Source organism: Pygoscelis adeliae, unplaced genomic scaffold (genome assembly GCF_000699105.1).
Source record: "Pygoscelis adeliae isolate BGI_AS28 unplaced genomic scaffold, ASM69910v1 Scaffold166, whole genome shotgun sequence".
Lineage (NCBI taxonomy): Eukaryota > Metazoa > Chordata > Aves > Sphenisciformes > Spheniscidae > Pygoscelis > Pygoscelis adeliae.
This window is the reverse complement of record NW_008825156.1, coordinates 2,957,402-2,968,769: the sequence shown is the minus strand read 5'-3', so window position 1 is coordinate 2,968,769 and position 11,368 is coordinate 2,957,402. Positions and strand designations below refer to the sequence as shown.

Sequence of the window (11,368 nt, the reverse complement as noted above, 5' to 3'; positions counted from 1 at the left end):
TGAACCGCTTTATGTAACCTAAAAATGTGCAAAATATGATCGCAAGATGAAACTCCTCCAGAAATTCTCAGCCCTGCTCTGAAGGATGAAGGAAAGCAAAAGTATTCATTTCTTCACTGAAACAACTGTGAGATGACACATGACAGTCTAAAATAACTTTCTAAAACACATTTACTGTCAACAGAAGCAAGGACTCAAATTAGTCAGTACTAGCCTGACAAACACCTGCATACAGCAGAATATTAACCATGGCTATAAGTAAACAAAATGGTCCAATAAAACATGTAAAATATAAAATAAGCATATTCTGTGCCTCTCCAGATAATTGCAAATTCAACAGTTCTTAAAACCTGTTCATTCATTAAGTTGTATTATTTTAAAAATAGTTCTTCTATTACTCATTTTTGTACAAACATTAAGAGCACTTTAAATAAACGCATTTAGGAGGAAAAAACTTGCCCTAAGAACTTGCCAAAATCCCCATTTTTCAATTCTTAAAATGTAACACCCCACCTTCCTAATGCTTACAGGGTTTCAATTTTTTTTTTTTTTTTAAAATCAAAATGTTATCTACTACAGGAGCTCCTCATATGCTCCTAAGACAAAATCAGGACATAAGGATATTAATAATAAAAAGATTTAATTACGATGTGAAAAAATGTAGGTACACACTAGGAGGGAGCAATCAGCATCTTACTATTTGCTAAGACAGAACTGCAAGTCTTCTGGAAAAGCTTTATTCCAAACTATGATATAACATACTTAAAGAAAAAGTCTTGTTTTGTATTAATAAAAAGCTTTTAAAATAATTTTGTGCCCTTCAAATTATTTTGGAGTGCTCTGAAGTTAGTCCACATTTATCTTGGAGTCAAGGTTTGTATTAATCCAGCAACTGTTTTGTTCAATGTTTTGAGTTGCCCATTACCCCAAACAATACTAACGCTACTAATAAAAACCCTCAACTTGTAGGGCAACATTTCTTTCTATATCATGTAAACATATCAACCTTATAAAAACTAATCCAATATATGAGCAAAGCAAGATAACATCTGGGAGTTAGGTAATAATTTTCAAAATATATTTATCACACAAGTATATTGTATTTGAAGCAAGCAACACTAAGAAAGCTAAACCTTTCTCAAACTTTCTTTTGGCTATTGACAAGAATTCACTCCTCACTTCTAAAAAAAACCCCGCTAACACGATAATTATACAACAAATATACCATAAGAAAATACAACTAAGACTAGATACTATTCAGTGAAACTGTCTATTATGTAAATTATGATGGTTTAAAGCGGTTCTTACCTCGGGTTTGGAGTGCTTCCTGCTGGATAGGTAGATATTCCACCTGGAATGCCCGGCACATAGGAAGCTAAATAAAATAATGATTTTGTGTATTTTTACTTTTCAGAAGTTTAATATATATTAAGATCACACTAGTGAGATGTACTTATGCTGCAGTTAGATGCTTTTCAAAATATTAGTGAACAATGAATACAGTGTAACACAATGGAACAAGAGTAAGAGAAGTCATTTTATTGCCCCAAACCCCCGATAACGTGTACCCTGCATCCTCTAACACCATCACTTCTCACAACGCTCCCAGATGTTTCCGTGCTGCTCTTGTGCAGCTTGGCAAGAGGGATACATGCCAACGTTTGTTGTGAGCTATCTGCGCCAACTGACCAAGGCAGCTGTTTCCCCTCAAAACACGTAAAGGACTAAACTACAGCGGACCTTCCCTCCATGTATTGACCAGTTAGAATTTCCTTTCTGTATCCAAGCACATTTTCACAAAACGCAGGCACATTTTGCATTTCTGAAGATTCTACACCTCTACCTATCAACTTTGGTTAAAATATTTTCAAGGGTCTTTTGTTTGGAGGTGGAGTATGAGAACTGTAATTGAAGCCAATTACACATTCCTTAGAATAACTGGCTAGAACACCTGTCACTGCATATTTATTTTTGTCTTAATCATTACTTTAAACTAACCACTGCATGGATAAAAATGGATATTGATTTAAAAATCCACAACGAGTAGCTGCACTAAGGAAAATGTGGACACATAAGAAAAAGTATCTGCAGGTAGGGAACTCAAAAAAAGGGCATGTTATTAAAGATGACACACCTGAAGAGCTGTCTCCATTTTTTAATATAATAGCTGAAAAAAGAAAATAACCTTTCCAATGTAGCCATTGTTCCCTACTCACTAAATGAGTGTATCATTTAAGTACCTTCAGAATAGCTAGACTTCACAACAGTTGATTAGCTGTTTAACAATCCCATCATGTTCTTATCCAGTAATTTCTGCCGTTTAGAAGTTACACTTTAAAAAATTTTTATCAGCACATACAAATGCCTAAGGCTTTAACAGTCCCAGCAATTTTAAGTTTCTTCTTGGAAATCTGACAATTCTATTATAAAAATTATGGTTTGAATATCTTTATTCCACATTTCTAGTAATTTTAGGAATATTACATCAAATAGCTTTTTTCTTTTAAAAGAGCCGAGCTATTTTCATCCTTGAATGCTTTTGAATTACTCATTTTTTTTTTAAAAAGGGCTTCATTCTTCTTAAACAGTGTATCCAGAACATAAAAAACCCCCAGACTTAATGTCTGTAAAATAAGGAAAAACTGACTACACTAAGTAGCTATTAACAGCGTGAAAATCCTGAAACATTTCCACTAAAATTACTTCACCTATGCTAGCACTGAGTGACCACAAGAGTAGTCAAGTGTGTTTCAACTGATGGTCCTTCCTTAAAGCACAATACAGATCACAGTCTCTACTAAAACTATACTTCTGACACCCGCTGTTCTTGGAAAATCAGAACAGTAGAATCATCCAGTGCTCTTACAGGTAGGCTAGCGCTGGACAAGCTAAAAAGTCCGAAATACTTACCTTTAACCAACTATTTCTAACGGTCCCGTTTATGTTTGCTACCCCTTTTCTCATGTGTTAAGAACCTAAGACCTTGTTAAAAATGGTTCCTGCTGGAAATTGTAATGAATAGTACTTCAGCTTTTCAGATGTAACGCTATGATCTGATGAAAGCTGTATTTCAATAGAAAACGAGACACAGCCTTAAAAATACAGCAAAAATATATAACCCCAAATACAACTACTGTACCATTAAATTAATGCAGAACTGTTATACTATCATTAAACAACCTGCAGCTAATCTGCTCCTGCTCTCCTCCTGCCCCAATCTTTAGTTTGAGTAGGTCTACTCTACTCAGGTTTTTTTTCCACCCAATGCAGAGTCTCCTTTTGGAAGAATTTCTAGGATTTTCTGTTTCCCACTTCCCCTTTTTCCCCCACCCACCTATCCCCAGTCTTTAAAATAAGATGCCTCCAGAAGTTTAAATAAATAAAAGACTTTTTTTTAAAGTCTTGAGAATTTTTGCAAGAAAATAAGAATGAGTACTAAATCAGAGTACCAAATCAACATAGAAGAATGAAAAATCACAAGGCAAGTTTTTTTCATATTCTGCCAGCAATTATTAAAAAAAAACCAAACACCAAAACACAGGAGTGTGGGCATAGAAAACACAAGCAGTATGCTTTTGCTTATGAAATCAATGGTTGCAGGAAACTTAACAGATGGACTTGCATTATCAGAATAAAAAAATTAAGATACAGTTATCTGAATAATCTCTTTTTAAGGTTATCTCTGAATGTTGACAGGTTACTGGTTGTTTTGAGGGGCTTGGGTATGTGTGTCTGTGGGGTGTTTGGTTGTTTTTTTTTTTTTTAAATACAAACCTGATTTTTCCCTCCCTTCCAAAAGTCGAAAACACACACACATTCTTCCAACATAGTTCAAAAAGGTCAAGTACAGCACAGGTGAATTCATTAGCCAACAATATAGAAAGTCATTCTAGAGTAGAATACATCATTTGTTAACAAACTATGCAGAGCAACAATATGCTTTGGAATATCAATATGAGTATTTGTAGAAATTAGTAGCCATGATCACTTACTAGTTGGTGGGCCTGTTGCCTGGTATGGTGGGTAGCTTGATGAAGCAGTAGGCCGAGAAAAGACTGGAGGTTCCTCGCCAAACACAACGATCATGACCTGAATCAGTTCTAGCAAGTCTGACTGGGGCTGTGAGGGTAAGCAATTCACAAGTTATTGATTTCATTAACAGACAATTTAACTGACTATAATAACAAAACAGTACCAATCCATCAGCTCTCAAAAGCCACCCTTTTATTTGTGGTTCTTCTAGGTATATATATATATATATATATGTGCATATTTAACTTCCTTTATGGATTTCTCTACTGATTCCAAACCCAGCCAGCTGGTATTCAAAACGGTATAGCAAAATACATCTGCAGTAGTGTTTACACTCAGAATAAACTGGGGAATACAAGGTTCCATATCAACTGCAGGGCAATAAATGACTGAGGATGACTGTGCAACGATGGATTATAGTAATTTTTAAAAACTTAAATCCACTCTCCAACATGAAAAAAGTACAGATCACTAAGTTTTCAGACATTTCAATTTCATACAGCATATAGGTTCAGAATGGCTCAAGAGAAAAAACTATCTTAACCCACTAAGGAGTGGCACAAACCTCCTTTAAATATAGCTAAATTAGGCTTCTCAGTTTACAACCACATTTAATATAGGCATGATTTCATTTCACCAAAAAAAGGACAAGCATCATGAATGCAACACCAGATTAAATAGCCTATTTCCAAATTTTCTTAGCTCTATAATCCAAACAAACTGACAAACTGTAAATAAAGATGCAATTAACCAGGCAAGAGAATGCAACATCCTGAACTTTAAGACATTACAAACAACAAGCAGTTGTTTTCATTAAAAAAAATGGTTTAAGATCTCAAATAAAGAGGATCATGGTTTTTGTTAAAAATGATACAACTATCTAAAGGAATTCAGAACTGAGCAATTTGAAGATTTCGAGTTCCCTATACTTACATATTTCCACTCATGCAGATAAGGAAGGTATATTTTTCCATTTGCATCAACGTGCTTCCCAGTTTTTATTGTCATAGAGCTAGTGGGTTTAACAAAACAAATTGGGGGGTTGAAAGGGTAGGTGTCCAGCAGCCACAAGCAAATTGGGATATTGTATGTGTTACCTAGAAAAGATGTTTTGAAAGACTTTAAAAGTTACTCCAACTCTGTAACCGTCCTCTTGTATCCTGATTTATAAAAAACTCCTAAACCCAGTAAATTCAACTGCACAGTCAGAAGCCGAAATCTACTAATGTTCCACAAAGAGCTCACAATATGGCTATGAACTCAACATTTTTCAGAACAATTTAACTTTGATTTACAATTATCATTTACTACTAATACATCATTTGTTCTACAATGCCACATTACTAGACCCTAATCTGAATTATCATTAGCTGCAGCAATAAATGGTTTGCAATACTCATTCAATTGAGAAGCTTGAAAAACGTGCAGTACTGAAAGAAAAGAGATGTTACAGAGCTGTACAAGACTGAAGAAGCAGTGCTCAACATTAAAGTTTTATTCCACAGCAAAAATAGGGAACAATTTCTTTAAAACAGTATACTTTGTAGGAAAATAGCAATCACCTAAGTAGTGAAATTGAACCAGAACAAATCTAAGTAGTTTTTTATGTAGTTCGGGAAAATAATGGTAGTGATAATAATAATAAATGCATACCTCTGTAAGGCACAGGAATGGTTCCACTGAGGCTCATCAACTCCCTAGATGAGCCATCGTTAAAAACTGAAAGGGAACAAACAGTATTTTTAAAACAAACTTTTTTGCTACATTAATCTCTGTTCAGGTTATACCCCATCTATTTATTAGCATAAGTTTTCAGATGTTACTCATATATAAGCTTAGCTTGAAAGGTTCTGTTCTTGCACATTCATGGCCTAGCGAATGATTGTCTACAGTCAGGTAACTTCTTATGAATAACATATTTCTGAGAAATGAATGACTAATTATTGTCAAACTACCTTCACTGCAAATCAAACTGTTTCCTCATTCAGAGGCCAAGTAAAACATGTTGGAACCACACAAACTGCAAATCATACAAATCACTGCAAAGATAATCTGAACTCAAGCTTAATTCAAAAAACAGCTGTCATTTTAGGATTACAAAGAATTCCTTATGCTTTCTCCAAACAAACAGGTCAGCAAGAATACTGAAAATTACTGGGCCATTGGCATTTATTACATAATCAGTAAAGGTAATTTAACCAAACAATAATATACTGAAGAGGAAGAAATGCGTAGCACTTGACTCTCTGCCACATCTTAGTCTTGGTTCACAAACTGCACGGGAACCCTGACCTCCACTTACCGAGTTGCTGTATTTAGTTTTCCCATCCTTTCAATCCAATAGATTATTCTTGGCTGAATAAATCAACTTCTGGTAATAAAGCTTTTATTTTCCTAATTTCACCTGAAAGTTTCTAGTCATACTTCAAATGTAGCTTATCGTGTACAATTCTTCTGGTGCTAATGTTCTGCAGAGGCAGGTAGAACATGTTGGGACTTAAATGGAGTTATATATTTCATTATTAATATAAACTTGAAAATTATCTCAACAGCAGTGTAACCACATTTTCTTCTTGCTCATTTCACTGCTCCGAATAGCGTCAATTATCTGTAAGCAGTTCTGTGCTCAGCCTTTCAGAAGCAGCTTAGAAAGAGTTAGCTAACACAAATGGGCGTCTTGCTACAGCTCAGAGCTATCTGGAATTCTGATCACTATCGTTAATGCAAACTTGCTATTCCAACACAGTCCTTTCATATAGTTTCTGGTTCTCCAGTCACTGGATGAATTTTTATTTCTGTGACAGCTGCTGGCTTGCAGCTATTCAAGTTAAAACTAATCTATCTTTTACCTGTCCATGTCCTTTCTTAATACTTCTCAATCCAGATTTAGAATTTAGAAAGCAGAAGACTATAAAGCCTCTGATGATGTATTAGTAATATAAATTAGCTCATAGAGGAATCCCACAGGTGACAGTTAAAAAAAGGTGATCAGAAGGAGGATGACCTCAGCAGCTATGCTGGCTCGCTGTATCTTGTGAAACCATGCCCTCAGCCTCTGGAGCTGACACTAGATACTGCCTTCATTTAACGCACATGAATTTAGTCAGAGCCTTTAAAATAGCTAACAAACAGTGATTGCCATCACTAATTTACATTACAAAACCCCTCATACCGATTTTCTATATACTTGACTATGTTTTCCTCACACTTCCTTAAGGACTGCCACAATTACTTTTAATGAAGTATTTGTTCATTGATTTACAGTTCTTTCTAAATAGAACTCTAAAAATATCTTTATATGACAGCAAAGCTCAATTTGTAAGATACCAGCAATCTCAGGACATCACTGAGTGATTAACTAAAAGTTAAGCTGTGAAAAATGCAACACTACTTGGCAGGTTAGACAGACTCACTAATATAGAAAGGTTATTTTAGAAAATAACTCTGTGTTTCTAAGGAAGTACTGATGTCAAAGATCAAGAATAGAAACTCAAATTATGTTTCCTAGTTTTAATCGCCTTTTTCCCCACAAAAAGTACCAAATATATCTAAACCATCAACAATTCAGTAACAAAAATTTTCTCATGCACAGACTAACCATATGAATCCATGACAGGTTTGAGGTCCTTGTACTGAGTAATAACACTGGTCGTCTCCTGTACAGTTAGGTCTCTATACTTGTACTGGAAAATAAAAGAGAAAGAATTACTTTAGAGACTAAATTTTCAGTGTAATTTGATTTGGTTTTGTTTTACCCAATAGACTGCATTTATGAGAGTTTACACTGATATATGGACATTCTTCTCCACTCTTATTTTGCAATAAGAATTTATTTCTCCATATTACTTAACTGAACACCGCCTATATAACTTACTAAACTTTAATAAGGTGTTAAGATGCTTTTAGTCTTAAATAAGGGTCCATACATCAAGTGATTTGGGGAAAGCTATTGCATTTTCAGTCACGTTCTTCCATAACCAAGAGTATCTGAGAGAGATATGTGGATCTTAAAAACGCATCTCCGAACAAATACAGTGACGTTTTGAACATTCCCGATACACAGCTATCTAGGATCTGAACCTCACAGATACCCTCCATAGCACTTTTCAAAGTGTCACAGTATTTATCAATCATTGATCAGTATTTTCATGTATTTTATCAACTAGAAAGCAGACATTTCAAGGCATGATATGATCAGTAATAATACTGGTTTCACCCCCTTCCTTTTTATCAGGAGCAGGGAGTATCTTGCAGCGCGGAAGATCTGTAAAACACAGATACACCACTACAGAATTTAACAGTCTCGGAACTATAATCCACAGACAACAAAGGAGATGCTCCTGGGCAACAGAGAGCTGGTTCACCACATGGCGCAGCTCTTTAACTTTGTAGCCATTCCTCCTGATAACTACCATTAAAAAGAAAGCTAACAATGCCCCTTGACAATGCTTTCATTGTAATAAAATAAAAAAAAAAAAATTACGATCTTCAGATGTCTTCAAGAACATAAACAGACAGCATCCTTTCATTTAACCATGGTAGGAAGACAAAGGGCCCAACACAATGAAATGTCCGATACCCAAAGCACACAGATGTTAACAACATCTGAACAAATTAATTCAGACATTATCCAAGAGCAAAGTGTGGTGCCACAACTAAAGGTCACCTTTGCTCCAACAAAACACTCATGAGTTGTGAAGCTTAGAAACTAATTCTTCTTCCTGTTAGCTACAGAGATTGACAAGGATGCTACTCCTGGGCATGATAACTCTTATGTAATGAGCAGAGATGAACACACCATGCCACTTCCCATAATGCCAGATCAGTCTACAAAAAGCACTTGCGCTTCGGGGAATGCTGTGACTTATCTTCCCGAAATGACCAACGGCAAAACAGCCCTATGGTCAGTCTGCAGAATGCTGGTCTGTGGGAAAGAAAAGCAACCCCTCCAATAGGGATGCCTGCATGTGCAGGGAGGCACCAGCATAGAGGTCAATCAGCCAGAGGGTCAGGGCAGCCCCTGAATGCTGTTTTGATGGGAGGGCTGCAGCAAAGCATCTCAGCTTCCTCTGGAAAGTGGGTGCAGGATTGGGAGCATGCAGGAGGGGCTTGACAGAGAAGAGACAACTTTGCGAGCATTTGAGTATGTTCCTCCCTCCTTCCTCGACACCTAGCGGAAGCGAGAAACAGGTAACAGGCATTGCTAGAACATGGAGACAAGAGCTCAGTGAAATTTTGGCTAGGCCAGCCAGAAACTGGCAGTACATACCCGCATCACTGAATGTGTTACTACGGCATGAATGAGAGCATGTCATGAGCTACTTTAAAAAGTAAGAGGGGGTCTTTTTATAGGAACGTACCTTATGGTACAGGATACAGACGCAAGAAGATTGGCACAACCGCTATTAAAAAGGAACTGGCTTCCACTAACAGAAGGTCCTAACAAGCACAAGGATTCAGGGTCAGGATTTAACTCCACTTTTGGCACAAGAGTCTCAAGTCAGTTTAGTCAAGGAATAGATAAAACAACGCCTGCCTGCTCAGCAGATGTACTGGGAGGCTGGTACACGGTGGGGTTGATAAAACCTAGATTTGGTTATCTGGGGTCCTTTTAAATTAGGTTCAGCACCTGAAAATTAAAAAATATTTTTATATGTCTCTTAAAACTAAGAAAAATAGCATTGCTGCAAATAGTTTTTACACTGAGTGATGAGTACTTGCTTAGTAGAGATAACCTTGTAAGATTCCAGCTACTGCCACAAGCAAAATTAAGTGCTACATCAGCTATTAATTTCAGTACTTAGATCCAGATAACTACAGAAGACGGAAGTTCTGTATATTAAAATGACATAAGAAGTAGTTTTTCCTAATGAGAATGATGGCTCTTCTAAATTTTTTTATTATTTAAAATCACAATGTATACTCTTCTGTGCTTATTTCTCTTTTCCATTCTAAGGAGTCCTAGAACATTACAAGACAATCTTTTCCTGTGTTCATATAGTAAGTAGGTGAGCATTTCCAAGAAATGTCAAAATCTCTTTGGAAAACATAAGATCCTAGTGATTTCTACAAAGGTAACTAAAACTGATTAATTTGAATTCTTAATTTCTAAACTTTCTTTTTTCTCCTCCATTCTCAGATGGCAAATGCATGCTCCTCATTTTACATATCAGGAAACAGATCACAGAGAGATGAAGCTTTTCAAGATCAGACAGCAGGTAAATACCTGAAGTTAAATTAAGCGCTTATGTTCACCCAAACTAGGGCTTAAGTCTTTTGTTATCTCACATACTGACCTATTCAATAGGGGAAATATCACTAAGCTTCCCTCTATAGAACAGAAAGTGTAACTATTTTTTAAAAATAAAGTAGTGAAATAGTAACTTCATTTTTCATCAGCTATTAAGTACACTGCACTTTGAACTTACCTACAGAAAGTCGGATGGCATTGGGAGTATAAAATGGGTGAGTGTGGGGGAAAGAGGACACAGGACTACCTTAAATTCTGTTTCTTCTGTGGCATGGCAATAATTCATTTAGGGAAGACAGGTATATACAAATACATACATGATGTCATTTGCTGACGCCGAGTTAGTGTTCAGCACTCATTTTCAAGCTGGTAAAAAAAATTGCTTATGATTCCCTGCAGGTGAAAGATGCTTTAATAAGGTTTCTTCAGTTTTGACCCAGATCCTTGCCTATCGTATTTCATTTTAAAATTGTGCAAATATGATGATTAAATGTTGTTAAAAAAATCCCCCCAAACAAAACCATAACTCCCCCTAAACCTTAGAGGTTTTCACTTCAAGCTGCTGGCCAAAGCTGTTTTCACCTGAAGAGCGGCAGAACTACACGTGGCTCTGTACGATTCAGCGATTAATGATTTACCTTCCAAGAGATTTTCTTGCTTCCTTAAACAAGAGTGATAACCCCCCCCCACCCTTAGTCAACGAAGTTGAACTTGTCTTCCACCTTCCCTTAACCAGCGAATGCAGACGACGCCATACAACCCAACAACCGGCACTGCAGCTCTGATCCACTTCGATGCAGGACAGCCTCAGCCAGGCAAATGGTTTCTATTCAGCTTTCACCGGCAATATCCTAACGCAAACCGAAAGTTTCGCAGGACTGCAAATAACGAGGTATTTTAGGCTTCGGTGCACCATGCCTCCCTTTACAAACTAACTCGATTTAGAGCCTCCAGGTGGCCGGACACAACCCTTCCATCACTGCTCCGCCCGGCCGTCGACACCGCTACCCCCCGGAGCCCCCCGCAGGCTGCCGGCCCGGGACAAAGCCGCAGGCTGGCGACTGTCCGTGACCGCCCATGAGGAGG

The 11,368-nt window shown here is 36.9% G+C and overlaps 1 protein-coding gene across 1 annotated transcript in view; it reads right to left on the bottom strand.

Moving 5' to 3' along the window:
* TSG101 (tumor susceptibility 101) overlaps nucleotides 1-9,307 on the bottom strand; it is a 19,390-nt gene extending 10,083 nt beyond the window's left edge. Inside the window, exons 1-6 of the mRNA XM_009328606.1 lie at nucleotides 9,302-9,307; nucleotides 7,631-7,715; nucleotides 5,686-5,751; nucleotides 4,966-5,129; nucleotides 3,993-4,119; nucleotides 1,309-1,375 (exon numbers count right to left, since the gene is read on the bottom strand). Coding sequence (XP_009326881.1) covers nucleotides 1,309-1,375; nucleotides 3,993-4,119; nucleotides 4,966-5,129; nucleotides 5,686-5,751; nucleotides 7,631-7,715; nucleotides 9,302-9,307 — 515 coding nt within the window. The remainder of the gene's footprint in view (nucleotides 1-1,308; nucleotides 1,376-3,992; nucleotides 4,120-4,965; nucleotides 5,130-5,685; nucleotides 5,752-7,630; nucleotides 7,716-9,301) is intronic.
* Between the last annotated feature and the right edge of the window lie 2,061 nt (nucleotides 9,308-11,368).